This window comes from Zootoca vivipara, chromosome 1 (assembly GCF_965207765.1).
Source record: "Zootoca vivipara chromosome 1, rZooViv2.hap1.1, whole genome shotgun sequence".
Taxonomy (NCBI): Eukaryota; Metazoa; Chordata; class Lepidosauria; order Squamata; family Lacertidae; genus Zootoca; species Zootoca vivipara.
Genome location: NC_142582.1, coordinates 6,429,027 through 6,456,431, shown reverse-complemented (window position 1 = coordinate 6,456,431; position 27,405 = coordinate 6,429,027). Strand labels below are relative to the sequence as shown.

The following is a 27,405-nucleotide window of genomic DNA, read 5'->3' as shown; positions in this document are numbered from 1 at the left end:
GCAACTGCATTGCAGATAGCTTGCTTCTGCCCCGCCCCGCCCCCCCCCAAAAAAATCCTGACCTCCCTAACATAAATCCTGGCTATGCCCATTGTTATGTACTGAGCTGAATCATAGAACAATAGGATCCAGAATCAGCAGTTTGATTGGTCCACAGGAGCCACCCAATCCAACTCCAGGTGGAAGTGAACCCACAACCTGATTGGCCTGCAGGAGCAGCCAATCAGGCGGCTGGCAGAAGTGAATCCGCAACCTGATTGGCCTGCAGGAGCAGCCCTGAAGTAGCCAATCACGCAAAGCCCATTGTGTAAATAATGTATATAAGCAGATGGTTTTGGGAAAAGGGCATTATTCTCTTCTTCTCCTTGATGACTACGAGCTGAATAAAGAGCATGAAATTCACTCTCGACTCCGAGTATATTTCACCCATGGAAGCAGAGGATTTTGCAGCAGTGAAGCCTTGGTAGGAGAACTGTATGGGATGAACAGGCTCTGTGACAGAAGGTCTCACTGATCCACATTATATTTGTGCAGGTGGCTGCCCCATTGCCACATCCTGAGCTACAGAAAAAGGAGCTTAGTTGCTACCGGTGTTTAACTATCTTTTCCTATGCATGTTTTGGGAGGAGGCGGTGGGGGGCGGGGAAGCAAGGTTCTTTAGGTTCCAATATTACATCTCCCATTCCAAATACCCTTACCTACAGGAGCAGGTCAGCTGTGTGTGAGGCTCTTAGGGTTACTTCCTTGTGGGGGAAATAACGTTGCAATGAGTGGGCCTCATGGGTAAGTTTCAAATGAGAAGGGGATTGAGCCCAAAACATTTGAGAAGCTCTGGTGCCTATCTGGTCATGGCTGTCCAGAGGAATGATATTGAGGAGAAAGCGGTCTGAAAAGAAAGACAGTAAATAGAATAAAAACAGGGCACAAGGGTTTGAAGATCACTCCATCCTCCTCTCTTTTATTACAATGCCACCTAATTGTGATGTATTGTATAAATCAGGAGATTTCTTTGCATCATAATTTCTGTCTATAGGACACCTGTTAGAGTAAACAGCAAGTCTTCTGTCTAGGTTTTGGTTCTTGGGGTCAAACTGCACATTATGTTTAATGGATAGTCGGCAACTATATCTGGGTTTTAAAAAATAACGTAATGTAAAGCGTGGTGGGATCCCAATTTTCATCTGAACTATAGGGAATGGGGAGGTTTAACCCTTCTCTTTCCACTTATGATCCACATGAAAATTGCACCCTCCTTCTGCAGTTAGCAGTGGGGGAGGAGAAGATGCTGCTGGTGCCAATGGGAGCTTTTCCCAATGCTGATTTTAGCAGTTAAAAACAAACAAATAGCTAAGTAGGTAATGGATAACACTGTCCCAATGCACATATACAACATGTGTTGTATTACATTGTTAACCGCCATGATATAGTTGCTGTCTACAACATTAACCAAAACATCTAGTTTGACCCTAACTTCAGTGAGTCAGCTTTGAGACCAACTTTACTGTTATTTTTTCCCTTTACTATCCTTCTGATACTTCTTTTCTTTGAACACAGAGACGGTTGCATGCTTTAAAAACATATTTTCTTCCCTAAATGCTTTACCTCCCCGCCCCTCCTGCAGTGAACCTAATGTCCTCGATGACTCCCAAGGCCTGGCAGCTGAGGGCAGCCTCTCTAGGTACAGTGTTTACCCTACCTGTATGTCAGTGTCTGTGCTGGGAACAACCTGCTCCCTATATTCACTGTCTTTCCTTACTCATCCTCAGTTCTCTCTCCCTCCATTCCTGTTCCTTGTTCTTCATTGATTATCAGGCCTGCAAGTCAAAGGTGCAGCAACCCTAGTTCAGTTGAGACTTTTGATTGCTAGTAACCTTTATTGACACACAAAAAAAGGCGAAGGGGGGAGGGGTTCAGTGTGGAACTTGTCACACCAAACTCTGTCCTAGATTATCTGTTGCAGGACTTTGCCCATGTCTTTGTAGCTTTTACAAGATATCAGAGAGTCTTCTCTTCTCTTTTCTTCTCTTAACAAAGGGATCTGTTTCTATTTATACATAACACATCAGTGGAAATAGGAGACACTGATTTTTAAGAATTTTTGTTGCTATATATTAAACACCATGTACTGTAATGGTGGGGCGCAGGTGGCGCTGTGGGTTAAGCCACGGAGCCTAGGGCTTGCCGATTAGAAGGTCGGCGGTTTGAATCCCCGCGATGGGGTGAGCTCCCGTTGCTCGGTAGCACGTCAAAGTGCAAGTAGATAAATAGGCGGGAAGGTAAACAGCATTTCCGTGCGCTGCTCTGGTTCATCAGAAGCAGCTTAGTCATGCTGACCACATGACCTGGAAGCTGTACGCCGGCTCCCTCGGCCAGTAAAGCAAGATGAGCGCCACAACCCCAGAGTCGTCCACAACTGGACCTAACACTAACCATTCATCGTGCTGTGGAATTCAGATCATAATGCAGCTCATAATGACTGCTGCCACTATACCATAACTGTTGTAGGATCTCTTAAGATGAGTGACTGTTAGGACAAGAGAAGGACTATAATGAGTAAAGGACCATTTTAACTAAATGGAACTACAGAATTACTCATTGAATAGATTATAACAGTATTTTTTAAATGCTTTGAAGACTGTGTCAACAGTTCTCTCATCTTCTTTGATGCCAGGTAAGACAAAAGGAAAGGTTTTAAGCTGCAAGAAGATAGGTTTAGGGAAGATACTCAAAAACTTTTCACTAACCCCTTTAAATAAGCTATTGAATTTTATCCTTTGGAGCTTTTCATGTGGAAACTGAGGAAGAAATTCAGCATTGTGCTATTGCAAGCATTCCTTCTGTGCAAACACCTTCACTCCTGTGCCCTGTTCTGGGGGTTCCCCTAGCACACACACCCCAAGCTTATTTCAGAGGCACAGGAGTAGGAGAGAAGGGAAAGCCCCAATGTGCAAGCAGAAAGCCCTGCACAGGGCACTGCTTTGCCTTTCAGGGTTCATTAGGTGAATCCTGACCTGAATAACTATTTGTCAGGAACTGTTTAGCTATATTCATAGGAGCCAACTCCTAGGGGCCAAAGGGTCTTCAGCTCCCCAATAAAATATTTGACGGGGCCAGCCCCAAAAGTTAGTGGGCATTGCCTTTCAAATTGTGTTCATGCACCACGTCATGTGATGCATGACACACACACACCCGCCCCATATTTTACTCAAGTGGCATCCCTGGCTATAGTTATTACATAGTGAGTTCAAAATTTTAGTTTTTAGTTACACTTCCAGCAAACAAGTTGCTGCAATGCATTAATTAAACCTGTGCAGCATCTGTCGGGTTCCTATTAATCATTTTAGTCACATGTACTAATTTCAATAATATGGGAGGCCTTTTTTTAGCAGGCTACTACTAGATGGTTTCAAAATCTTTGGAAGTTCACTGAAGTGTTACTTAAAATTACTTACTTGCAACTTCTGAGGCAGGTCTTCCCTACCAAAGTAATCTGCTTGCAGCTTTGTACAGTAGCCATATCTGAGTGTTAAAGCCGTCGCATAATTAGAGTTGTATGTAGAAACTGTAGGGATCTGCTCGCTTATTCCACCACCCTTTGTGGGTTGGGGGGATCTGCTTCAGGGAGTCTGCTGCCCTGGTGCAATATAGATAGAACTCTGCATAATCAGGGAACACAACAGAGGGGTGGGACCTTCTCTTCTCTCAATATGCGAGCCCATAGGACAAATGCTCTGTAAGATAGTCTCCACACTTGGCTGGGAATTTCCTTAGTGATGCTCTTTACCTCTAGCAGGATCCATTGGGAGAGATGGGTTGTTGTTTTTTCATGCTGTCATACTAGACCCAGGGCCACACTCTATGTTGCTCATTTTGGCTACCTGCCTGAGCTACCTAAATTGGTTTGAAGTGCCTATATGCAGTGTGTGTGTGTGTGTGGCTGTTCTCTTTATGGGCCCTGTGTTTCTTTCCTTTATTTTGGCTTGCTTCCAGGGGCAAGCTGCAAAAAGGTTCCTGAGAAGGGATGACATTCCTTCCTTCACTAGGAGGAGCTGAGCCAACCTGGGTCCAGTATGACAGTACAGAGAGTCCAACGGATCTTTTCCTTGCCATCTTATTTACAACCCTTACATTTCAACTTGGCAAAAGAGATTCCCTGTTGGAAGGGTCAGCCACTCCATATTTAAGATTCTGCTCTGAAAATTCCAAACCCTCCCCCAAGATTAATTAATTTTCAAAGAGCATCTCCCCACCCCCAGCTTGCAAAAATAATTGGGCTGAATACTTCTGCCCAGCACTAGGTGAGGGATAGACCAAAGAACATACGTAGTACATAAATACGAAGCATTAATTCTCCCTCTGGCGTAAGATCAATAGCATTATTGATCTTATGCCAGAGGTAAGATGTGCTCCAAGACCATTAGAATTTTGATAACTTATAAACATTGCTTTATTTGGCTCAATTTCTTAAGCTGCAATAAACAAGAACCATAAGTATCCATCAAAGTTAGGGAAGATGGGAGGGGAGCCTTTTTCAGTCCAAATATCAGCAAAATCTATTGTAAAATCAAATACTGAATAATGCATGCCAACGTTTATTAAGGAGATGTACAAGGGACAGAATTAAAATGCACTGTGATTTTGAAAAGCGCCTCACCTATCAGACAATGGCAAAGTACTATCTACTACTGAAATTGTCTTCATATTGCTGTTCTTTCAACTAGAATACTGGCAGGCATTCCCTGTTATACGAACAGTTCTTATTGGATGGTATAAACTTTATACTATAAAGTAATGGAAACAGACTGGGGAACATTATTCTAGTTTGCAGATGAGTGCTGCAGTAGGGTGTTTGTGCCTGCTTAGTTATGGAACTATGTTTGTTCTCAATTCAGAAAATTTGCTTTCTGTGGAGTCTGTTAAATTCATTTTTTGAAGACCATGATCATGCTTTTTCTAGGACTAGTGCTTATGTTAATCACTATCCACAAAGAAACTTGAGCCTGCAAGTATGTGTTCAATGTGATAACCTTTTCCATTAAGTCTTGTGCCCATGACATGAATTAATACTTTGTCAACTGTGTTCATCATTCACCTTCTGAGCTAAAATTATAAATGATGAAGGGGTAAATTTAAAATCTAACAGGAAGGAAAATGTGTGTTTCCAACTGTTGCCTAGTGCCTGCAATTTTTTTAAAAAAAGACATTAGGACAATAAAATGAAATCCTTTTATTGACTTGCCTTCATCCTTCATGGCATGGGGAGCAGAATGGCCATTGTATAATGGAATGTATTATTGCATGATTAAGAGTTCAGTTTGTGAGACAATACTTTCCAGTATATGGCCTACTCTTGAATGTCATTACTCTTTCAATCCTAGTACTCTTAATACCCTAATTTCAAACCTAACAGATACTCTCCCGTTACCTTCAAAGGTGATGTGATCTTGGAAGCGATTTTATCAATATGTTTAGCAACATCTGCAATAAAACAAGTCTCTTGTATATGTCTTTCTACAGTAGTGAATGCTTTTAACACTTAACAGGGTAGCAAGCGTGCAGAGTGAACCTGGACACCACAATCTTCTTCTACAGCAACCATTAGGGAGAAAAAGAGGCTTGAGGCAGGTAAGTTCATAATACGTTGGCAGCCTATTGGATGAAATAATTGATTACATTTTGTTTTGTAGAATTTGCTTGAAAATTAAGTAGACCGTATCAATGTTAAGCATTGGATTTATGAAACTGATTGCGATGTATGCCTCTTTCTGTGTAGAGATTGCATTGTTCCAACAAGACGACAAGGAGGAGTGTACAGCCTTTAGGAGCACATGTTTGATCACTGCATTTTGTTTTCATTATCTGCATTAAAAATCTCAGACACTTTTTTTAAAATGCAGGACATGGTGAGAGATTATCTAATCTGTCTCACCAATAACAAGACCATATTAAATAGTGTCTCCCTTGTTCTCATATTATCAAGTAAAATTCTAAAAGGTACAATTTTGTTCACATGCCTTGTTAGATCAAATAGTGAAAACAAAATAAATGTACTTTTTAACCCAGGAAAATCATGTCTAGAGTCAGGGGCCGTCTTTTACGCCGGGTATAAGAATCTGCATGTGAAAGACAGAAGTTGCCAGACGCGTAAAAAGGGCCGTGCGCCCAGCAGCGCTCACTATCTACTGGAAAAAAAGGGCTAGACAGTAAGCCCGCATCTTATACACGTTTAACTTGTGAGCATTCAGCTTCATGTGCATGGCAAAAAATAAATAATAAATAAAAGGGGGAATGACTTTGGCAATCACAATTGCCATTGAACCTAAAAGGTTTTGACGATATGTGATTTAGGCTCTTTAGGCGCATTCCGCAGAACATAACTCCCATGTATGTTGTAGGCTTACTGTCAAGTGAGATGTATTGCAGAACCACATGGCCACAGTGATCCATACGATGGTCACCTCTAGGCTTGATTATTGTAACTCGCTCTACGCGGGGCTGCTCTTGAAACTGACCCAGAAACTCCAGCGGGTGCAGAATGTCGCGGTGAGACTTCTTATGGGGTCCTCGCCGCGGGATCACATTCATCCAGTGCTTTACCAGCTGCACTGGCTCCCGGTGGAGTACAGGGTCAGGTTTAAGGTGCTGGTTTTGACCTTTAAAGTCTTATGCGGCTTAGGACCCTCGTACCTGCGGGACCGCCTCGCAGAGGACATTAAGGTCCACAAATAATAACATACTGGAGATCCCGAGTCACAAGGTGCTTAGACTGGCCTCGACCAGGACCTTCTCAGTACTAGCCCCGACCTGGTGGAACGCTCTCTCTCAGGAGACTAGGGCCCAGCGGGAGTTGTCATCTTTTCGTAGGGCCTGCAAGACAGAGCTGTTCCTCTTAGCCTTTGGACTGAATCAGTCTGACCCTGGTGTTACCCTCCCCTAAGGTTTTATCCTACAGATATTTAAATGAGGTTCCACTTGTAGATTCTCATTTTAAAATTGAATTTTAACATTGTATTTAATCTGTATTTTAATTGAATTGTTTCTCTTATGCTTGTTTTGATATTTTTGTTGTTAGCCGCCCTGAGCCCGGTCTTGACTGGGAAGGGCAGGGTATAAAATTATTATTATTATTATTATTATTATTATTATTATTTATTATTATTATTATATTTCTAACTTTGTTCCTTCAATGCTTTCCAGCTAAGAAGGCCTCTTTTATCACGTCAGAAAACACAGACGGAACCTCGCAGCCGTCACGGTGCACGACTTTCTACCACACGTAGAAGCATACAGCCCAAAGCAAAACCAACTGGTAAGGAAACATTTTTCCAGTGCTGTGGTTTCATTTTTTAAAGCTCCTGGTGAGGAAAGCAGTGTTGAGCTAGTGAACTTCTGCACATGTAACAGGGTGCTACCTTCCTCACTGCCCGCTGCGCACCCGTAAAATCTGCTGAAGAGTCCTCCAACCCTCAAGAGCAAATTTTTAGCCTCTCCCACGTGCAATGCTATGTGCTCACCCCAAACTACTACCTACTTCCTCTCAGAAATAAAATGGTCTTTCCACCTGTATCAGAAAGTGATCCAGGTACACAACCACTTGTGTGCCTGTGTGGAGTAAATGTGGAGCTTAAGAATATGATTCAACACAAGATCATGTCTTATAAAAGATGGGATATTGTTTGCTGTGCTCATTGCGGAGATGGAATGTCATTGCTGCTGTAGGTCCAGAAATCCAAACTGCTATCTAGAATCATAGAATCATAGAGTTGGAAGAGACCACAAGGGCCATCCAGTCCAACCCCCTGCCAAGCAGGAAACACCATCAAAGCATTCTTGACATATGCCTGTCAAGCCTCTGCTTAAAGACCTCCAAAGAGGGAGACTCCACCACACCCATCTAAAGGTGGACTCCACCCATCTAAAGGTGGGCAGCGTGGGCCAACTATTTCTCTCCATTCATGTTGCGGTTTGGTGATACGCTTTGAAGGAAAGGCAGGGAAATTCTCTGCAATTTATCTGGGGTCAGTTGTAACGCAAGTTCCTCCTCCTATCGTGAAAGTTATCTCCATTAACATTGATTCTATAATTACTTGCAATAAACTTGTTTAGGATACGGATGCTAATTTATTGTTTCCTTCGGTATTTATTGTTTTTTTAATCTATATTGGGGATTTTCATTCTGGAGCAGGAACAAAGCATGATGATGTTTTCCTGTGTGCTACTGTACTAATTATCAAATTATGTATTATTTTATTTTGATTTGTTGTGAGCCACCTTGGCCTGTTCCATGAAAAGATGACATAAAAATAAATTGATTGATTTACTGATTGAAAATAAGGGGCTGGAAATAGGCATGTCAGAGGATTTCAATTCAGGCTAAATTTGGGTGTGAACACCACCTCATTCATTCCATAGGACAAGTCTCAGAATTGTGGTTTAGTCTGCAGATCGATGAACTTTTCCAATGGCCAGTTTAACCATTGCATTGAGGTGAAATGAGGGATTGCTCTCTCTCTTTTCTTAACACTAAAGTTGCGTTGACCAGCTTCAAAGTGCAGCACCTCTGCTGTACCAAGTCAAAACACTTTTTTAATGGTGCAAGAAGCAACTGCACATCGTTTCCTTAAAGGCACTGTACAGATAGATAGATAGATAGATAGATAGATAGATAGATAGATAGATAGATAGATAGCCAGAGATAGAGATATATAAATATATAGATATCTCTATATCTATCTATCTATCTATCTATCTATCTATCTATCTCCTGTTGCACCACCTGGAGAATAAGCCTTCAGTTCACCTTGTAAGCACTCCTCATTTTCATGTGTCTTTTCGTGAGTGTGTTTATTCAGGGTTTTTTAAAAGGATTTCCCTGGAAATATCCTTTAAAAAATCTGATCTGGAACAGGTGGGATATATTTTAAGACATCCATTTATGGAGCCAGGACAGGTCAGACTGGTATAGATTCATCCATCCCTAGGCAGAAGGTAGGCATTCAGGCCATAAAATGGTTCCAGAATTTAGTTTCAAATGCATGTGGTGGTACACCCACTGCTGCTTATGGTCTAATTCTGCAGTTGATCAAAAACGATCTGTAACCTTCACTGAAGCTAAATCCGAGGCATCGACATCAAAGCCGGATCCAGCACCAATTGCAGCCCAGCAGCAAAGCAGCAAAAAGAGCAGCCCTTCAGATGGTAGCAAGCAGGAAGCTACAAATAGATCCACTCTGCCTTCCTCACCTGCTGTTATTGTGGCAGATCTCCATAGTCAAGTCTCCTCTAGCCAGGTAAACTACTGGAAAAAGTGTGTTTGCTTGCTTGTCACAGTTTATTCTTCTGTTCCTCTTAGGGATGGTGGAAAATTTGATTCAATTTGCATTTAAAGGCTTACTTACCAAATTTACATTTTCTGAAATGCTATGCAAACTGAAACACAGCTATCCTTTGAAATCCACACTTGCAATTCAATTCTCCAGCCAAATAATGTATATTTGTACAAAAATGCATTTACAATGGCAAAGTGTGCATATAAATGCATATATGTGAGTGGACATTACACAAATGCATTAGGTTAGGGGAAACTGCTTTGCAAAAATGTTTATATTAGGCAAAATTGCATATAGGAGGAGAAATTGGCACAAAGATGCTGGCAAATTTTCATGAGGACTTTAAAAAAATGCAAACTGATATAGAAATGTGGGGAATTGAACATCATACTGGAAAAATTATAAACAGGGAGAAACTGAGATTGACATATTTGCCCACCCCTACTCTGCATACATGTTTGCCATTTATTTTCTCCTTGTATCTTAAGATAGTCCTATATTCCTTCTGTTGCTTTATGGCTTTCCTCTCTTTGTGCACATATTTGAATATATTTCCATAAATATACATATTATTATTATTCTAGTTACAGTAATGCATGGGAACCTATCAATTGTTAATTCCCCAGTTTCCTGTATTTCTAAAACATGTGCATGTGCAGCCTTGCCACCCACAAGGGCAGCTGGGTGTTGCAGCTATTGTCTCTTAGAATTTGACTGTTTTAAGGATAGTTGCAGGGTAATGTTTATCTGCAATAACCTTTCTTCATTTCAGAATGTGACAGCTTCTGCTGAGGATAAAAAAAAGGAAGAGAATGTGGAGCAAAAGCCAGCACAAGCTCACAGTACCCCTCCACCCACAGAACTTTCTGACACTGAGGATTTTGCAGGCCTTGAAACCACCAGCTTACTGCAGCATGAAGACACTGTCCTTCACATTAGTGAGGACAATGGGACAGAGAATCCCCTACTTTCCAGCCAGTTCAGCTACACGCAGGTTGAGGTGGGACAGACTGATATTGACCTGGATGAGTCTCATGTTTGACTTGGGAAGCAGATGGTAGTACACTAGAGGAATGAAGGATCTTCCTCTGGTCTTCCTATTCCTCTATAAGTATGTAAAGGAGCACTTTATCAACATGTGGAACACATCTAGTATCCTATTGGTAAAGTTGGGTCGATATATTTTAGATAATAAGCTGCAGCTTTGGACAGATCTAGTTGGAATAGATTAACACTGGAATCTTCCTAGGCACAGAACTGATTCACAACATCTTTTGCACTCTTTAGCTTCTCTTAAGTTACATTAAAAAATGCCAGGCAGAAATAGAAAACTATCTTTTTGAAGGTTATCCACCTTAATATAGTAATCTAAATCTAAAGTTTATTTTTATAATTTCAGAAGATAGAGAAAAATATATATACATATATATAGACACACAGTATACTCATCAGAGACATTACTAGCGATAGAACTGCAGAATGCTTTATTATGGTATTATTAATACCAGTTAGCATCAGAATATTAACCACCAAACAAAGTTCAGAGGAATATTTTGGGTGAACTCTGTTCCTTGTTTACACTTACAGTATCTGAAATATAAACTGTTTTCCCTCTCTTGAAAACTAAATGTGGACAATAAGGAATGGAAAAAAAATAATACTGCTGTACAGAGTTGTGAAACACTGTAGCAAGTGTTCTGTAAATTATACTAAATATCCTGCTTTGAATGTTTAAACAACCTGAATATAAAAACAACAGGAAAGTGTGTGGATATTTCTGCTATATTTATAGTTGCATCTATATTTCCATTAATATAATCTACATAAAAACCCAGGAGTTGATGTGTATGTAACAAGTATTTTTGCACACTGGGAGTGTGTGATATGAAGATTTATTTTCACATACACTTATATGAATCTGCAGGTATCTGTGATTCTCAGTGTGAAATGTATTGAATTATACCTCTCTTTGAAGCTTATTCACCTACAATCATGGATGATTTGCAATCTAGACTCAATGAATGAATGAATGTAAGCATTAATTTTAAAGTATAGGGGAATAACACTTTCTGATGTCATTAAGTTGATGTAAATTAATTTGTTTACAGGTTTCTAACATGGATTTATTGTGCCAGCCATATGTATGGTTACCAAAATACCTTGCTCCAGAAGGCTTAAGCTTAAACTATATATATTTCATAAATAGCTGGGAATGGTTTCTGAAACTATGCAGGAAAAAAGCGTTGCATCACTCCTGTCACTTTAAACCAAATCAATCCTCTGTACCAAGCCTTTTTTCACAGAGAATTTATGTGTCACTTTTTACATGTTATTAATTAAAGTGATAATTTGATTTACCGGTATTCATAGGGTGGCTTCCTCATTGGATTCAATGAGATTTGAATGGGAAAGTTCAGGAAGCAGCCCAGCTCGTATCCCTTCTAGTCAGGGAACATGTTTTTAAGAGCACGATCGTGGTCAACAGAGTTGTTTTATTCTACATGCATTATAAGAACTATAATGTAAAAACATATAGCAAAGTGTATGGACCTTTTAGCAGGCTGAGGCTGCAATCCTACCCCAACTTATTTGGGAGTAAGCAGCACTCAATTCAATAGGACTTCATTCTGAATAGAGATAGCCCTGCCCTGTGAAATAGGTTCTGCTACTTTTTCTTGTTGCAGCATCAGAGCAGCGGTACCGTCTGCCCTGCAGTAGAAGTACTGTATGCTGGATTTGCTTTTCCTTTGGAAATCATGTGTGGCTTTGCACAAATGACTCCTGCTTATGTGTTGGGACTCCTCATTCCTCTCCTTCCCCATGAATCAATCTACTCTGGATTTTTGGTGAACAAGGGTCTGCAGAGGGGAGGGGAGGAAAGTCCCTCACACTTTGTTAGATTCCATCCCATGTGTGGAAAACATTTTCTGAACTAAAAATGAAATATTTTAATTTAAATTTTTTTAATTGATACAGCAAACCTATAATTTCTGGTCCACTGAGGATTTCTTTATGGTTAAATTTATTCATTTAGATTTATTAGTGCACATTGTGTGACTACAGTATGGAAATGACAATGCAGGCAACAAGCATATACCTGTATTTTACAAAGATTTTTAGGGAAATGTTTTCAGTAATCACATATTAATTTAGGTAAAGAGACTATTTATCTGTATGTGTGATAAGTATTTCACCTGATCATAGTTTTAAGAATAGAAAATACTGTGATTCACTATATGAAAGCCAGTTCTCATAAAACTTAGTATCTTCATCATTACCAGTTGTACGGTATTGAATACATTTTAGCAAGCCATAATGAAAACTCATAAATATCCCTATTGTGGTGTTCTTGTTTTCATTTCTTTCTTTTTTAAGTTGCAATTTTAAAATTACATTAGTTACTTTAAAATAACATCAATCTTGTGGTTCAGCAAGGTTGCTGCTTAAGCAATTTATTGAAATCCTGAGCACGCCTGTTTTTCTAGTGTATTTCTATTTCATATTAGGCACACTGTACTGACTACAGGTGCATACAGATGTGCTCTTAACAGAAGTTGTGCTTTTTCCAGTATATTGATAAGTGACAAGTATATTCTGCTGTGAAGAAAAACTATGCTGCTTACTTAGTGTTAGAGGCCTTATGTGTACGTAATGTTCAAAAAATTATCTGTGTTGTAAAAAAACAACTGTTTGTCAGTGTTCAGTAAGGTTTGGTTGTTTCAAATTTTTACATTAACTTGCTGTCATTGATATTGTTACAAATCACAAAGTCCCCCCTTTCTAAAAGACTGTGATACCAAGTTATGAGATTACAGCCATGAAGTTTACTGTAAATTTCCTCTTCAACATGTGCCTCCTCATAGCTTTTCAAGCAGTGCCCAGTCCCAGTCCAGTTTAATAGAAAGGGAGCATTACTGTATTGGAAATATTCAGTATGATTATTGTTTTACAATTGTCTTTTCTACATGTGATTGTAGCTGTGCTGAATGTCAAAAATATTTGTATGTGTGTTTATGTGTACATCTAAATGTATAAAAATGTCAAGGGATGTATTTTTTAAGAATGCTGCTGCAAGATTTTAAAGAAAAAGCTGTTGAGACTTGAAATGGTTTTAATTTCTAGAGAATTTTGCCAGTATATTTTAGCAAAGAAAGAATTGGCATAAAAAAAATCAGAATTCCACTAGTGTTATAAGAACAAGTAAGCCGTTTCCCTCCAAATTTTTAAAACAGGGCATTCCCTGTAAATATTAATTAAAAATAGTTAAGCTTTAATACAATGTATTTTGACACTTGCATTGCCAAAGAGATACCCAGTACAGTGGAACCTCGGTTTATGAACACCTCGGTTTATGAATTTTCAGTTTATGAACGCCGCTGACCCATCTGGAACGGATTAATTCATTTTCCATTACTTTCAATGGAAAAGTTCGCTTCAGTTTATGAACGCTTCAGTTTATGAACAGACTTCCGGAACCAATTACACCCATGCTTCAGTTTATGAACGCTTCAGTTTAAGTTCTCCGCGGACCCGTCTGGAACGGATTAATCCACTTTCCATTACTTTCAATGGGAAAGTTCGCTTCAGTTTATGAACGCTTCAGTTTAAGTACTCCACGGACTGTCTGGAACGGATTAATCCACTTTCCATTACTTTCAATGGGAAAGTTTGCTTCAGTTTATGAACGCTTCAGTTTATGAACAGACTTCCGGAACCAATTGTGTTCATAAACCGAGGTACCACTGTATGTAAAAATATAAAGGGAAAGGAAAGTCGACTCCTATTAATAACACCAGATTATACTGTTAGTAAATGATCTCAGGGCAGTCAGGAGAATGTTACCTTATTGACAAATGTTACATATGGGAAGTGAAGGAAGGGCTATCTTGCCTTGTTAGATATTGGGGGAGAATATTTGAAATTCAGATACTTTTATTAAAATATTTGTTTGTACACACCATGAAGCCAACCATGAAATTAGGAATTTGTACCCAGTTAATATGAATTTTCAATGTTAACCAGAAAAATGAAGCCCACTGAGAAGATAGAATCATTTAAAACTATGGGATGTAAGGATACAGAGCTGAAATGTTCTAGATCTGCAATGTGTGCCAAATGACCAAAGATGAAGGATAAAATATAAAGATGTCTGAATTATGTTTATGAAAGATTACAGTAGTCTAATGTTTGAATATGAATAAATAATAAAAGTTCTCTACAAATATTTTTGTTTGAAGAAATTTCTGTTCATAATGGTATTTTTTTTCAGAGTTGATGTTTGCAATATTCATACCATTTGTTGACGGAGCCGATGTGGTGTAACAATTACAGAGTGTTGGACTATGACCTGGGTGACCAGGGTGCCAATCCCCATTCACCCATGAAGTTCACTGGGTGACCTTGGGCCAGTCACCATCTTAGCCTAACCCTACATCACAAGGTTGTTGTGTGGATGAAATGGGGAGGAAGAGAACCATGACCTTGAGCTCTTTAGAAGAAAAAGGTGGTCTATAAAAGTAAGTATAATAATTCCATTAGCAACTATGGCAACTAATTGGTTTCATTAGCAACTATGGCAGGTCTATACAACTTATGATCTAGCAAGTGAAATGTTGCCATGGTTATGAAATTATTTTGTGAATAATTTTTGGAGGGAGTTATTGCCTGTATTCTATTTCAGTATAAATGACTATGCAGACCTTCACAATTTATGATGCATTACACCAAACATACTGTGATCTGCTATATGCTTGATACGCCTTTCCCCTGCACTCTCCATTTTTATGATCCCAGGAAGGCACAAAGCCAAGTTTGTTGACCCTACAGTGAACAAGCACACCTGGCTGACAGGCTGCATTTGACTTTGTGCAGTTGTACATCTTCCAGTTCAGATATATGAAATTAGACTTTAACAAACAGATGGGGAAATAATCCAGGAAAAAATATATGCCGCTGGCCATGTGTCAACAACTTCGTGTGCCCAGTTAGTGTGCTGTGGCCTGTGCCAGTGTGCTACTAGTAAGATAAATGGGTGAGTGGAGTAACTCGCACAGCACTTGTAACATTGCTCAATTGAACAAGCTTGGAATTTACAGGATTTACCTGTAACAATAATCTAGTCTCATTTACTGGGAGGTCAGACAGGGATTGAGTCTTTATATTAGGGATAAACAAGCCAATTCCGAGTCTTTCCCCCTCCCCCAATGTCTGCTGCTTGGGGTGCTACAGTCGGTAAGAAGCATATATATCTGGCAAAGCAAACAAGGATAATCTGTAAAAATTATTCCCCCCCCCCTTAGGCCAGAAACGAGGACCCAAACTAATGGCTTCAAAGGACAAGAAAGATTCCAACTAAACATCAGGAATTTTTGACAGCAAGAGCTGTTCAACAGTGGAACAGACTCACTCGCCTTCCTTGGAAGTTTTTAAGCGGAGGTTGGATGGCCATCCGTCATGGATACTTTAGTTGCGATTCTTGCCTTGCAGGGAGTTGGACTAGATGATCCTTGGGGTCCATCTCAACTCTACGATTCTATGAAAACATCAGATTGAAGCCACTTGGGTGGCATGACATGGAGCAGACATTGGTGTTTACAAGGCAGGCAGGGGCAGAAATATGTCTCCCTTGCAACCCCCGACCCCTGTGTTCTCTCCACCACTTCTGCCACTGCTGGAAGCCCCCATGTTGCAGGAGCATGAGGCAGGAGGTCATTCCAGTAGAAACAGTGGGGTGCTGCCACTTGCTGCTTCACCCCATCTCATTGGCTGTGCCCAGGGGGCAGTGATCCCCATTTCAGATTAAGGCCCTTCTTCCTGTGCTCCTTCCATGAGGTCCAGAGATTGGCGACACGAGAAAGGGCCTTTTCTCCGGTGGCTTTCCATTTGGGGAATGCTCTCCTCAGAGAGGTTCACCTTCCACCTCCATGAAGGCAAAAATATTTCTCCAAAAGCAGGCCTTTGATTAACATTCCATGGCCTTTTAAATGTGCGGGTTGGGGGCATATGAGCTTTTATTCTTTTGTTTTATTGTGTAGTTTGTGTTTCACCCACTGATCTTGAGGTGGTGGGCGGCATTACAAAATTAACAAATAGTATGTAGTGACAGTAAACCCCACTGAGCGCAGCTAAGCTGTTCCCTACACTTTGAAGGAGAAAGCCATTGCCCAAACGCCGCACTTCAGGTAGCGCTATCTTCCACGACAGCGAATTAGGACCCAACCTACCAAACTGAGGTTATTCGATTGGAAGGGGACGATTGCGCGCTCGCATGCGGTTGGCTGGTCGCCCTCCCCCTCCAAGCCAGCCAATAGAATTCCGCCCACCATGAGGTGACTGAAAGGCGGGCGCTGAGTGGTTGGTTGGTTGGCTTCGACGCTCGCAGTTCTTCAGAGGCCAACCAAGAGCACCGGCAGCCAGCCCCGCCGAGTTTTACTGATCTCCTGGAATGATTTTTTTTATTTTGATTCATTGATTGTCTTGTCCTTAATAAACATTTCGTCCTTTATCGGTTATCTATTAGCAGGACTCCCTCTTCTGCCTCGCTCCACTTAGCGCGCGCGGGGCCTTTTTGGATGCGTATTTCCAACCCGTCTGCAGAGCTGAGGGAAAGATGAGCGGAGGAAAGAATAGTAGACGTGATTTGATGGGAGGTTTCCGGAGCTGATGAGGCGCAAGCGACGCTAACCCAAAAGCAGATGCGGGGCTTGCGGACTACATTTCCCATCAGGCGCGCGCTTCACGTGATGCAGGCCTCGCTTCCGCCCGACGCAGCCGTTTCCGGCCAGGCAAGGAGAGAGGGCGGAAGCGGGCGGCCGCCTCGCGACGAGGCTCTCCTGTCCAAGTCAGTCATGGCGTCCGGCTGCCGGGTAGGCCCGTCCATCCTCAACAGCGACCTGGCGGCCCTGGGCTCCGAGTGCAGCCGGATGGTGGACTGTGGAGCGGACTACCTGCACCTGGATGTAATGGACGGGTAACTCCACCGCGCTGGGCAGGGCAGGGAGAAAGGGAGGCCGCCGGTGGGGGGGGGGCGGAGGCACCGTGGTCGCCCTTCGTCGCGTTAGTCACGTCCGAAAGAGGTCTCAAAAACCATAGAGATGAAATACGGCCGTCGCGCGCAGCCCGCGCTTCCGGTTAAAATACGGAGCGCCCCTTGGGTCTCTGGTGACACTTCACACTCCCCTCCCCCGCGACAGTAATGTATATCTAATTTTTTTATTGGTTGGTTAAGACATACAGTATCTATTAAGAGAGTATGCGCATTCCAGTCTATCAAATCTAATGTAGTCAATCTGCCTCATAATCTTCTACTCCATTCAATCTAATCCAGATTCAGGTAGGTAGCTGTGTTGGTCTGACGCAGTCGAAATAAGCTTTCGTGTGTATAAGCTTTCGTGGGTATGTATAAGCTTTCGTGTGTATGCACACTTCTTCAGATATGAAAGTTTATATGTACCCAGAACAATTTAGTTGGTCTCTAAGGTGCTACTGGACTTTGTATTAAATTGAGTAGAGTAGATGAACAGGTGGATTGATTGACATTAGATAGATAGGCTAGATAGCTAGATTAGATATCAAATCGGTTGATTCTATTAAATACCAGATAGATAAACAGAATCAGATTAGATGGATAGGTAGAAAGATTAGATGGATTGGATTAGATTGAAACAAATAAAAATCTAATAATCTGTCATATTTATCTATGAATCCATTCCAATCTATTAATCTGATTTTATCAACCTAATCTATTAATGTTGTGAAACTATCAAATCTGTCTCCCCCAGTGGGCGCTTGTTGGGTTTGGTGAAATGGAGCAAGTCTTGTCTGAAATCTTGTGGCAGGTTAGACACAAGCAAGATTTATTGTGGCATAGGTTATCGTGGACCCTGTGACCTGAAAACGTCCCCCATGAAGAAACACACCTAAATGCAAATAGGCTACTTTCTTGCACAACTGCAGGATATTGTACCAAATAGACTCCAGTTCACGATTATGCCACAAAAGCTCATGCTGCAATACCTATGTTTAGTCTTTGATGCTGTAAGAGTTTTGTTTGCTGTAGGCAGTGTGTGTGGTGGTGGGGAGGGGGGACATTCAGCTGAGTTAACTTGCTGTTTAAAGGCAGCCCCACAGGAAAAAAAACTTATTTCCAGCACGTAACAGCAGGTGTCACAGTGGCTGTTTCCAGAAAACCACTTTTGTCTTTGGGTGCTTCTACAGTTTATTGTGGACTTGGTGCTGGTCATGCATGTAAGTTGTGTCCAGTGTTCAAACAATCCCAAAATGTAATTTTACATTAATTCCTGATTAATTTGGATTTGCCGTTTCCATAGGGCTTCAAATAAAGTTCTTTGATTTTTTGCGGAAATAGTTAATCCACATTAAATGAAAAATTCGTATAGGATAGCATTTTGATGAAACTGTTGTGTTAATGCTGCATAAAATCTGCATGCATGTACCAAATAAATAAACTGTTGTGTGGAAGCACCATATACATATTTGCTCCTTCCCTTCTTCCTTGCAGGACTGGGAACATTCTTGGTTATGTTAGTTGTGTCAAAAAAAGTGGTGACTTGTGTAGCTTTTTCCTTTAAAATTATAGAATCATAGAGTTGGAAGACACCACAAGGGCCATCCAGTCCAACCCCCTGCCAAGCACGAAACACCATCAAAGCATTCTTGACATATGCCTGTCAAGCCTCTGCTTAAAGACCTCCAAAGAAGGAGACTCCACCACACTCCTTGGTAGCAAATTCCACTGCCGAACAGCTCTTACTGTCAGGGAATTCTTCCTAATGTTTAGGTGGAATCTTCTTTCTTGTAGTTTGAATCCATTGCTGTGTGTCCGCTTCTCTGGAGCAGCAGAAAACAACCTTTCTCTCTCCTCTATATGACATCCTTTTATATATTTGAACATGGCTATCATATCACCCCTTAACCTTCTCTTCTCCAGGCTAAACATACCCAGCTCCCTAAGCCGTTCCTCATAAGGCATCGTTTCCAGGCCTTTGACCATTTTGGTTGCCCTCTTCTGGACACGTTCCAGCTTGTCAGTATCCTTCTAGAACTGTGGTGCTCATGACTGGACACAGTACTCCAGGTGAGGTAGGACCAGAGCAGAATACAGTGGTACTATTACTTCCCTTGATCTAGATCAGGCATCCCCAAACTTCGGCCCTCCAGGCATCCCCAAACTTCGGCCCTGTTTAGGGAAGCTTTTAATGTTTGATGGATTTCTGTATTTTAATATTTTGTTGGAAGCCGCCCAGAGTGGCTGGGGGAACCTGGCCAGATGGGCGGGGTATAAATAATAAATTATTATATTATTATTATTATATTTGGACTACAATTCCCATCTTCCCCAAACACTGGTCCTGTTAGCTAGGGATCATGGGAGTTGTAGGCCAAAACATCTGGAGGGCTGCAGTTTGGGGATGCCTGATCTAGATGCTATTTTCCTATTGATGCAGCCCAGAATTGCATTGGCTTTTTTAGCTGCTGCATCACACTGTTGACTCATGTCAAGTTTGTGGTCTACCAAGACTCCTAGATCCTTTTCACATGTACTGCTCTCAAGCCAGGTGTCTCCCATCCTGTATTTCTGCCTTTCATTTTTTTTGCCCAAGTGTAGTACTATACTAGCTGTATTAGGGACCCAGGTGGCGCTGTGGGTTAAACCACAGAATCTAGGGCTTGCTGATCAGAAGGTCGGCGGTTTGAATCCCTGCGACGGGGTGAGCTCCCGTTGCTCGGTCCCAGCTCCTGCCCACCTAGCAGTTCGAAAGCACATCAAAGTGCAAGTAGATAAATAGGGACCTCTCCGGCGGGAAGGTAAACGGCGTTTCCGTGCGCTGCTCTGGTTCGCCAGAAGCAGCTTTGTCATGCTGGCCACATGACCCGGAAGCTCTCTGCGGACAAACGCCGGCTCCCTCGGCCTATAGAGCGAGATGAGTGGCGCAACCCCATAGTTGGACACGGGGGACCTGATGGTCAGGGGCGCCTTTACCTTTATATGCTAGCTGTAGAACTAAAATTGAATACAGCATGTGAGCATAATACATTTTCTTACTATCCAATACACTTTATTGGAATGGCATAACTGGGCATCTCATAGGTAGAGTGGCATCTTGTGACTAGAAATATTTTCTTGTACTCTGCTTAATGCTACTTCTCGGCAAATATATATACATTGGCACATCAGTTGTCTTTTGCACTTCAGCAATGTTTTGAATTGCCATTCCAGTAAAAGGCAAATTTAATTACCCATCATACAGTCCACAATACAGTACTTTACTGAGTAAAGTTTGGTGTACCTATATTGGAGTGAAGGAAGAGATTGTATTTTCCGTTACAGCTTGGTTGACAATTTGCAGGCACTGTGCATGTTCTCCTCTGTTGCTTTTAAAGAAACTATTTCAGAATGTACAAGTACATTGTGGTTTCCTCTAGCAGCAACATCTAAATTTGTGCAAGTTTTATTGGCAAGGAACCTGTTTCAGCAGATGCATTTCTTCATGCGTGTATCTGGAGCAAAGCAACAAGTTTTGTTCTTTGTACATGGCTAGGTGTACAGTATTCTAAAACATAATTTTGTCTGAAAATGCAGTGCAAGAGTCATGCATTCTGTTTTCGCTTTTATCTGTCCCTTCAGTGCACGGTTGAGCAGGATCATGCTCCTAGTCTCCTCTAATATCTGTAGGTCCAGTGGAAAATGAGAGAGGGACTACATATGACTGGGTTGTGTAGGGTTCCCAGTATATAGAATAACCTATGTTCATAAAACGGTATATATGTAGAACACTTTTTCACTTGCTGAATGGCTAGCCCAAAGCATGTTGGCACCCAAGGTAGATCCCAAAATGGCACTCCACACCAAGGAAGAAGGGGCCAAGGAAGATCTGCATCAGAAACAAGGGTGTGGGGAGAAATATCAACACGGGGACCTTGAGGCCATTGACTCACTTTTCCTCATGGGTGGGGCATCCCTGTGGGGTTGTCTGCGGGAGGTAGACCAGGGCTATAGTGTAACCCTCTTCAAATAACCAGCAACAGGGTGGTGTGTGCGCACGCTAAAAGAAACAATACTGTCCTGGTTCTGTTCTTTTATTGTATAAACATGCTTCAGGGTGCAGACAAATATGCAAGCCCTATTGAAGTTTGAGAGGTGTGTTTGTTTGTGTGTATGTAGTCTGCAATTCTCTAGATGGGCTGTATAAATCCCTCAAGTGGGATATGAGGCAGCCTTATAGTGTGTTAAACTGCAGCCATAGGCCTGAATCCTAACATATATCAGCTTAAGGAAGTTCACAGAAGCAAAGTCACATTTTCCTCCCTCCTGCAGTAACCTGCAACTTGAAAGGCCTTTCTGGGATGCCAGTGAGATCTACCTGTACAATGTGAGGTGGGATTTAGGCTGTCAGCTGAAGAGGTGACAAGGAACATTTTTTTCTGTAAACTTCCTCAGGTTAACTTATCTCAGCAGCACCCACACCTCATCCTCCATTGTTCAGGGGACACAACAACCCTCCAAAGATGCTTTGCAGGAGTACAGGTGTCTGCAGTGGGAGGAAAGGGCAGAAACCTTTACCTGTGCAAACCTCCTTAAGTTGACTTATCTTAGGATCTCAGTAACAGCATTAAAAAGAGACATTATAAACAAGTGCATATAAGGGCAGATTCATTGCATCTGATGAGCTCCTTGCAACTGTCACATCAGGCATTTTGCTAATCATATTACAGACGCTCAATTTACAGAGGTTATGTTCCAGGGATCATGTGTGAAGCAAATATTGCAATACAGTCAAAATATATTGCAATATAGTCAAAATATTCTGGGTTGTGTGACAGGTGCGATTGCCAAAGTCATTTTTGCTGAAATCCAGCCCCCTTTCTATTTATCTACCCCCCCCCAGCATGTAAAGCTGAATGCGCACAAGTTAAATGTATCTAGATTCAGATAGATAGCTGTGGTGGTCTGACACAGTCAAAATAAATTAAAAATTGTCCAGTAGCACCTAAAGACCAACTAAGTTTGTTCTGGGTATAAGCTTTCATGTGCATGCATGGTATCTGAATAAGTGTGCATGCACATGAAAATCTATATCCAGAACAAACTTAGTTGGTCTCTAAGGTGCTACTGGACAATTTTTTAAGTTAAATGTATGTGAGCTGCAAGTCACCTGTACTGAATTGTGGGGCTTTTAAGATTTCTCGATAGCACTATAAAATCAAAGCCAAAAGCAATTTCCATTCTAAAATTGACTGACACTTATAGTAGTATAGAACTAAATAGAACTATTTTTTCAAAATCTTAAAATAAATTATCTATCTTATTCTCTCCCCCCCCCCCACACCCAATTGGGTAGGCATTTTGTACCAAACATCACTTTTGGCCACCCTGTTGTAGAGAGCCTTCGGAAGCAGCTGGGTCAACAGCCCTTCTTCGGTAAGCTTATTTTTTAAAAAAGTTTGAATGTAAATGGAGGTCATCTGCCTCAAGATTCTCAGAAGCAAAACTGGAATTTCATTTTACCTTCTTAGCAGCCAGCATTGGCAAGCTTTATCATGTACTAGAAGGCTTCAGCTAACATGTCTCCCACGAATTACATTTTTTTTTGTAATTTGATAATAATTTTCCTGCTAATGATTCTGTGATATTTTGAAATGAAAACAGCCAGCAAATATGATGAGATTTGTAGAATCAGTGCATTTAGCAATTGCTTTGAGACAGAACATTAAACACTGGCATCAACTATCATATTCTGCAACACACATTTTAAAAAGTACTCTTGGCCTATATATACAGGTAGCAACCATTTTAGGCACGTCCAATTGATGTGCTATCACAGTGTTTTGGATCTGGTGGGGCATGCTTATATTCACTTCACAGATATGCCAGGAATGGAACCCTGCACAAAATGCTCTCTGCCTATAATGATCTAAAGAATGCTTGTTCTTTGCCCCTGCATTGTTGGGCTTTTGAACAAATCTGAGAGCTGGCCATTGAAAAGCCTAAATTTTGAGAGGAGGGACCATGTGTGATTTCTGCTGCTTCCAACTCCCAAGAGGTTATATAGGGCGAGTCCTTTAAAAGAGGCCCTGTGGATACAGAGTACACATGTTCCACTTTTAAAAGATTCATCCTGTAGAAAGTAAGGCATCTCTCTTAATACCTAGCCATACACTGCAGCTTCCAACAAGATTTGGGTAGTTTAAGTGCAAGTGTTTTGCTGTATAAATTATGAGAGCATGCTTGAGGTAGCAATTCAGTAAATGTGCTGTTTTCATGTTTTTGATCTACTTGGTTCTTTCTAGATATGCATATGATGGTTGCTAAGCCAGAACAGTGGGTGAAGCCTATGGCTGTAGCAGGTGCCAATCAATATACCTTTCACATAGAAGCTACCAACAATCCAGGGGCACTCATTAAGGACATAAGAGAAAATGGGATGAAGGTGAGAAGTTTGGTGTACTAAACAGTTTAACAGCTTCTAGGGCTACTTTAAGTGTTTCCTTAAACCACTGAAAGATGAAGCACTTTGTCTGAATTACAGCTGTAAGCATACTTTACTCTTAAACAAAAAACACCCAACCCCTTTTAGTGTGTTTGGTTGGGTTTTTTTTGCAGCACCTTTAAAAAAAGGCTCTCAAGAGAGCATGTATATGAGGCACTGTTTGGGGGCATTTCTTCTAATTTGGAAGGAGACAAAGCTGAGATCATTCATTCATGTAGATACGTTGCAGGCAACCACCAGAAGATAGCCAGTTCCAGTTTTTTATATAGAGAGTGCTTGATGCAGAACTAGCTGATCCCAGCCAAATCTGCTTGGAAGGAGGCTTGGCAGAGCAGTGAGCTATACACTTCCATGGCTATACACTTTGGCTAGTGAGGACATTTAATTATCTGTTTTTCTTGTAGCAGGCTCAGTTCTTGCAACACGCAATTTAGGAACTCCTGCCTTAGATAGTAGACTGCAGCTAATTTCTTGAGGCCATGTGCAATTGGGCAACTGCCTGTCTACACCTGGAAAACAGCAAGCACATTTCTCCTAAAATGTCCATACAGTTCAAGAATTTTATAATGCTCTCATCATCTTTGTGTGGTAATGGTGGTACAGTTTTAACTGAATTGTATACAGTGGTACCTTGCAAGACGAATGCCTCGTGCAACGAAAAACTCTCAAGACGAAAGAGTTTTGCATTGCGCGAGGGACTTGCAAGACAAGGTTTTCTATGGCGCCACTTCGTCTTGCGAAATGCAGCCATAGAATGTAGCGCAGGAAGGCGGCAAAGGAAGATCAGCTTTCAGCGCGGGAAGCTTCTTTTGCCTTCTTCCCGCGCTACAGCTGATTTCCCGGGGCTTGCCAGGGGGAACAGAGCCGAAGTGTGGCGGTGCAGGGGCTGCCCCCGCCTGTCTTCCCTGAGCCAAGGGGAAGACAGGAGGCGGCAGCTCCAGCAAGCAGCGCCGCACTCGCCCTCAGGCCGACCCGGGATCGGCTGCCTTAGCGCCGCCGAGGCAGCGGGAGAAAGCATGCGGCGCTCGCCCTCAGGCTGGCCCGGATTGGCCCTCTCAGCGCTGCCGCCGCCTGGTTTCCCAGAGCCAAGCAAGCGCCACCGCCAGTCCCCCGGAGCCCATAGGAACACATTAATTAAATTTTAATGCATTCCTTTGGGAAACGGTGCTTCACAAGACGAATTTTTCGTAAAACGAATTGACCGGTGGAACGAATTAAATTCGTCTTGCGAGGCACCACTGTATCTGGAAAGAGGCATCTGATATTTTAGTAAGAGCTTGCCAGATACTATTTAATCACTGGAAATGTAAAATCAATGCTTACATTAGGTTTTGAAGAGCTTAGACAACTTTTATTAATATGCAGATATGGCAGAAAAATAAATTAATGACGACAACACTGGGTACTGATCTCCTTTGCCCCTTTTCTTTGCCCAGTAGGAAATGTTCACTGTTGAGTTAGTGGGAATCATGTCATAGCTTTCTTTTGTAAAAGTGATTTACTGCTAATCCAAGATGTAGGTTCGGTTAATATATAATAATCTATTGTGTTTCCATAGGTTGGTTTGGCTATCAAGCCAGGAACTACAGTAGAATATTTAGCACCATGGGCCAATCAGATAGACATGGCCTTAGTTATGACTGTGGAACCTGGATTTGGTGGACAGAAGTTCATGGAAGATATGATGCCAAAGGTACATCATTTGGACATTTATTATTTTGAGTACAGCAGCTGTGAATATACCGGTAGTAGGATTGTGGAAAATGTTTTGAATGTTTTCATAGTAGAGTGCTGTTATACTAAGGATTGATGCCTAGTTTTTGCACACATGGAGAGAGACCAGAGATTACAGCTCCTGTGACTTGGTAATAATATTATTTCTGTGCTGTTAACTAGGTTCATTGGCTGAGAACACAGTTTCCTTCCTTGGATATTGAAGTGGATGGTGGTGTAGGGCCAGATACCATTCATAAATGTGCAGAGGTAAGACAATAAAAGCAGTCTCTCTTAAGATTTAGGGTAGAGGTTATGCAGAACAGTTCCAGAAAGTAAATGTTATCAATTCTCATACTGTGCAAACAAAGTGCAGTAACTGGATTTTATTTTTTAAAAAACAATTTTGTCTAGCAGCTTTCAGAAACAGAATAGTTGAATATTCTTGCACGTTTGAGAAACTGAAGGCCCTTTCTCTACTGATGAGCAGCAAGGAGAATTTAAAGTTAGAATGGCAGATCTGACAAGTTATACGCCGGCTCCCTCGGCCAATAATGCGGAATGAGCGCGCAACCCCAGAGTCGGTCACGACTGGACCTAATGGTCAGGGGTCCCTTTACCTTTACCTTTAGGGCTCTACAGTTGTGATGGGGGTCCTTCAGCCAGGCAGGAAGGTTTTCCCACCCTGCCTGCTTCCTGCTTGGTGTCCCACAACCATGGCTCACTCTGAACCATCCAGTCCAAGTTGTTGCAATTCAAGGGTACCTGAACCTGACATGTCTGATGTCAAAGTCCCTCCAAATAGGCCGAAATTGTCATGAGTGTCAGTGCACAGCCCTAGAATGTATTTCCTTTACATCATCTCATGTTATATAAACATACAGTAAGTTCTTCTCTTAAAATATAACAGGCCTTTTCCTCTTTGCAGGCTGGAGCAAATATGATTGTGTCTGGGAGTGCTATAATGAAGAGTGATGATCCCAGAGCGGTGATTAATCTCCTGAGGAACGTATGTTGTGAAGCTGCTCAAAAGCGCTCCCTTGACCGATGAAATCAGGTTGCGACTTGGGAGGGCTGCTTTCTTGTATATTTGTGGGTGGGATGTTGTGGAATTATGGTGCTGCTAAAGGAAAACTGCAGGACTGTGCTGCAGAGAATATCATATTGACAGCTTGGAAGTATATTGGTCCAGTGCTATCCTTTGATTTCAGAAAACACCTTTGTAATGTGCATTACAAGATCAGGGTGCCTCTTGCTTGAAGGTTGTATGTATCAGCTTGCAATCTAAGACAAATGTATTTTGTTCTACATACAACACAGATTTTTAATTCCTTAACATCTTAAATGTTTTGAAAATAAACACTTGAGATGGAAAAGTTTAAAGAGTGATATTGATAACTAGTTTTTGGTACAGTTCACTTCAAGCTCTGTAAATTTAAGGATACAAAATGAAGGGAAGGGGATTTGCAGAAGCAGGAAGTCTGCTTGAAAAAATCTATATAGAAAACAAGAACTTGCAAATACAGGGATTTCTGAATATAAGCATATGAAAAAGTAATCAGTATTGCTCTAAAATCTTGATCTACAACCTGTTAAACTGAAGGTGCTTTTGTGAAAAAATATTACAATATAAGAATCTCTAAGAAAGTGATAGGGTTGTGAATTACTGACTCCCAAGTTAATCCTCTACAAATTTGAAACACTGAAGGGAGGTATAAAATACTTTAGGGGACAGGTACAGTAGCTGTATGCAGAGGTAAAGCAGGTGAATTATGATATGGCATACATTATTTTACAATAAATATAGAATGCGCTAGATATACAGCCATTTTTGTTGTGACCAATTGGATAAA

General features: G+C 41.4%; 2 protein-coding genes across 5 annotated transcripts in view; both read left to right on the top strand.

Annotated features, from left to right (window-relative positions):
• Window positions 1–15,627, top strand: part of UNC80 (unc-80 subunit of NALCN channel complex) — a 131,610-nt gene extending 115,983 nt beyond the window's left edge. Inside the window, exons 61-64 of the mRNA XM_088668750.1 lie at window positions 5,544–5,625; window positions 7,198–7,309; window positions 9,079–9,290; window positions 10,102–15,627. Of these exons, the coding sequence (XP_088524876.1) occupies window positions 5,544–5,625; window positions 7,198–7,309; window positions 9,079–9,290; window positions 10,102–10,371 (676 nt within the window). The 3' untranslated portion in view covers window positions 10,372–15,627. The remainder of the gene's footprint in view (window positions 1–5,543; window positions 5,626–7,197; window positions 7,310–9,078; window positions 9,291–10,101) is intronic.
• A 1,484-nt stretch (window positions 15,628–17,111) lies between these two features.
• On the top strand, window positions 17,112–26,935 carry RPE (ribulose-5-phosphate-3-epimerase). Of its 4 annotated transcripts, none has more exons than XM_035138680.3 (6): window positions 17,112–17,287; window positions 22,691–22,770; window positions 23,640–23,779; window positions 25,398–25,532; window positions 25,736–25,822; window positions 26,481–26,935. In XM_035138680.3, coding segments are annotated over exons 1-6 (567 nt in total). In that variant the 5' UTR covers window positions 17,112–17,285; the 3' UTR covers window positions 26,604–26,935. The 4 variants fall into 4 exon arrangements, with proteins under 4 accessions (XP_034994571.2, XP_034994564.3, XP_034994590.2 ...); XM_035138673.3 differs by having other exon boundaries at window positions 17,112–17,298; XM_035138699.3 differs by lacking the exon at window positions 22,691–22,770.
• The last annotated feature ends 470 nt before the right edge of the window (window positions 26,936–27,405 follow it).

Excerpts from the sequence above, each read along its gene's own strand:
- RPE (XM_035138673.3), top strand. The coding sequence starts at position 17,177 with ATGGCGTCCGGCTGCCGGGTAGGCCCGTCCATCCTCAACAGCGACCTG. Across the intron at positions 22,771-23,639 it reads GGGTCAACAGCCCTTCTTCG|ATATGCATATGATGGTTGCT; the intron begins GTAAGCTTATTT and ends GGTTCTTTCTAG. Across the intron at positions 23,780-25,397 it reads TAAGAGAAAATGGGATGAAG|GTTGGTTTGGCTATCAAGCC; the intron begins GTGAGAAGTTTG and ends GTGTTTCCATAG.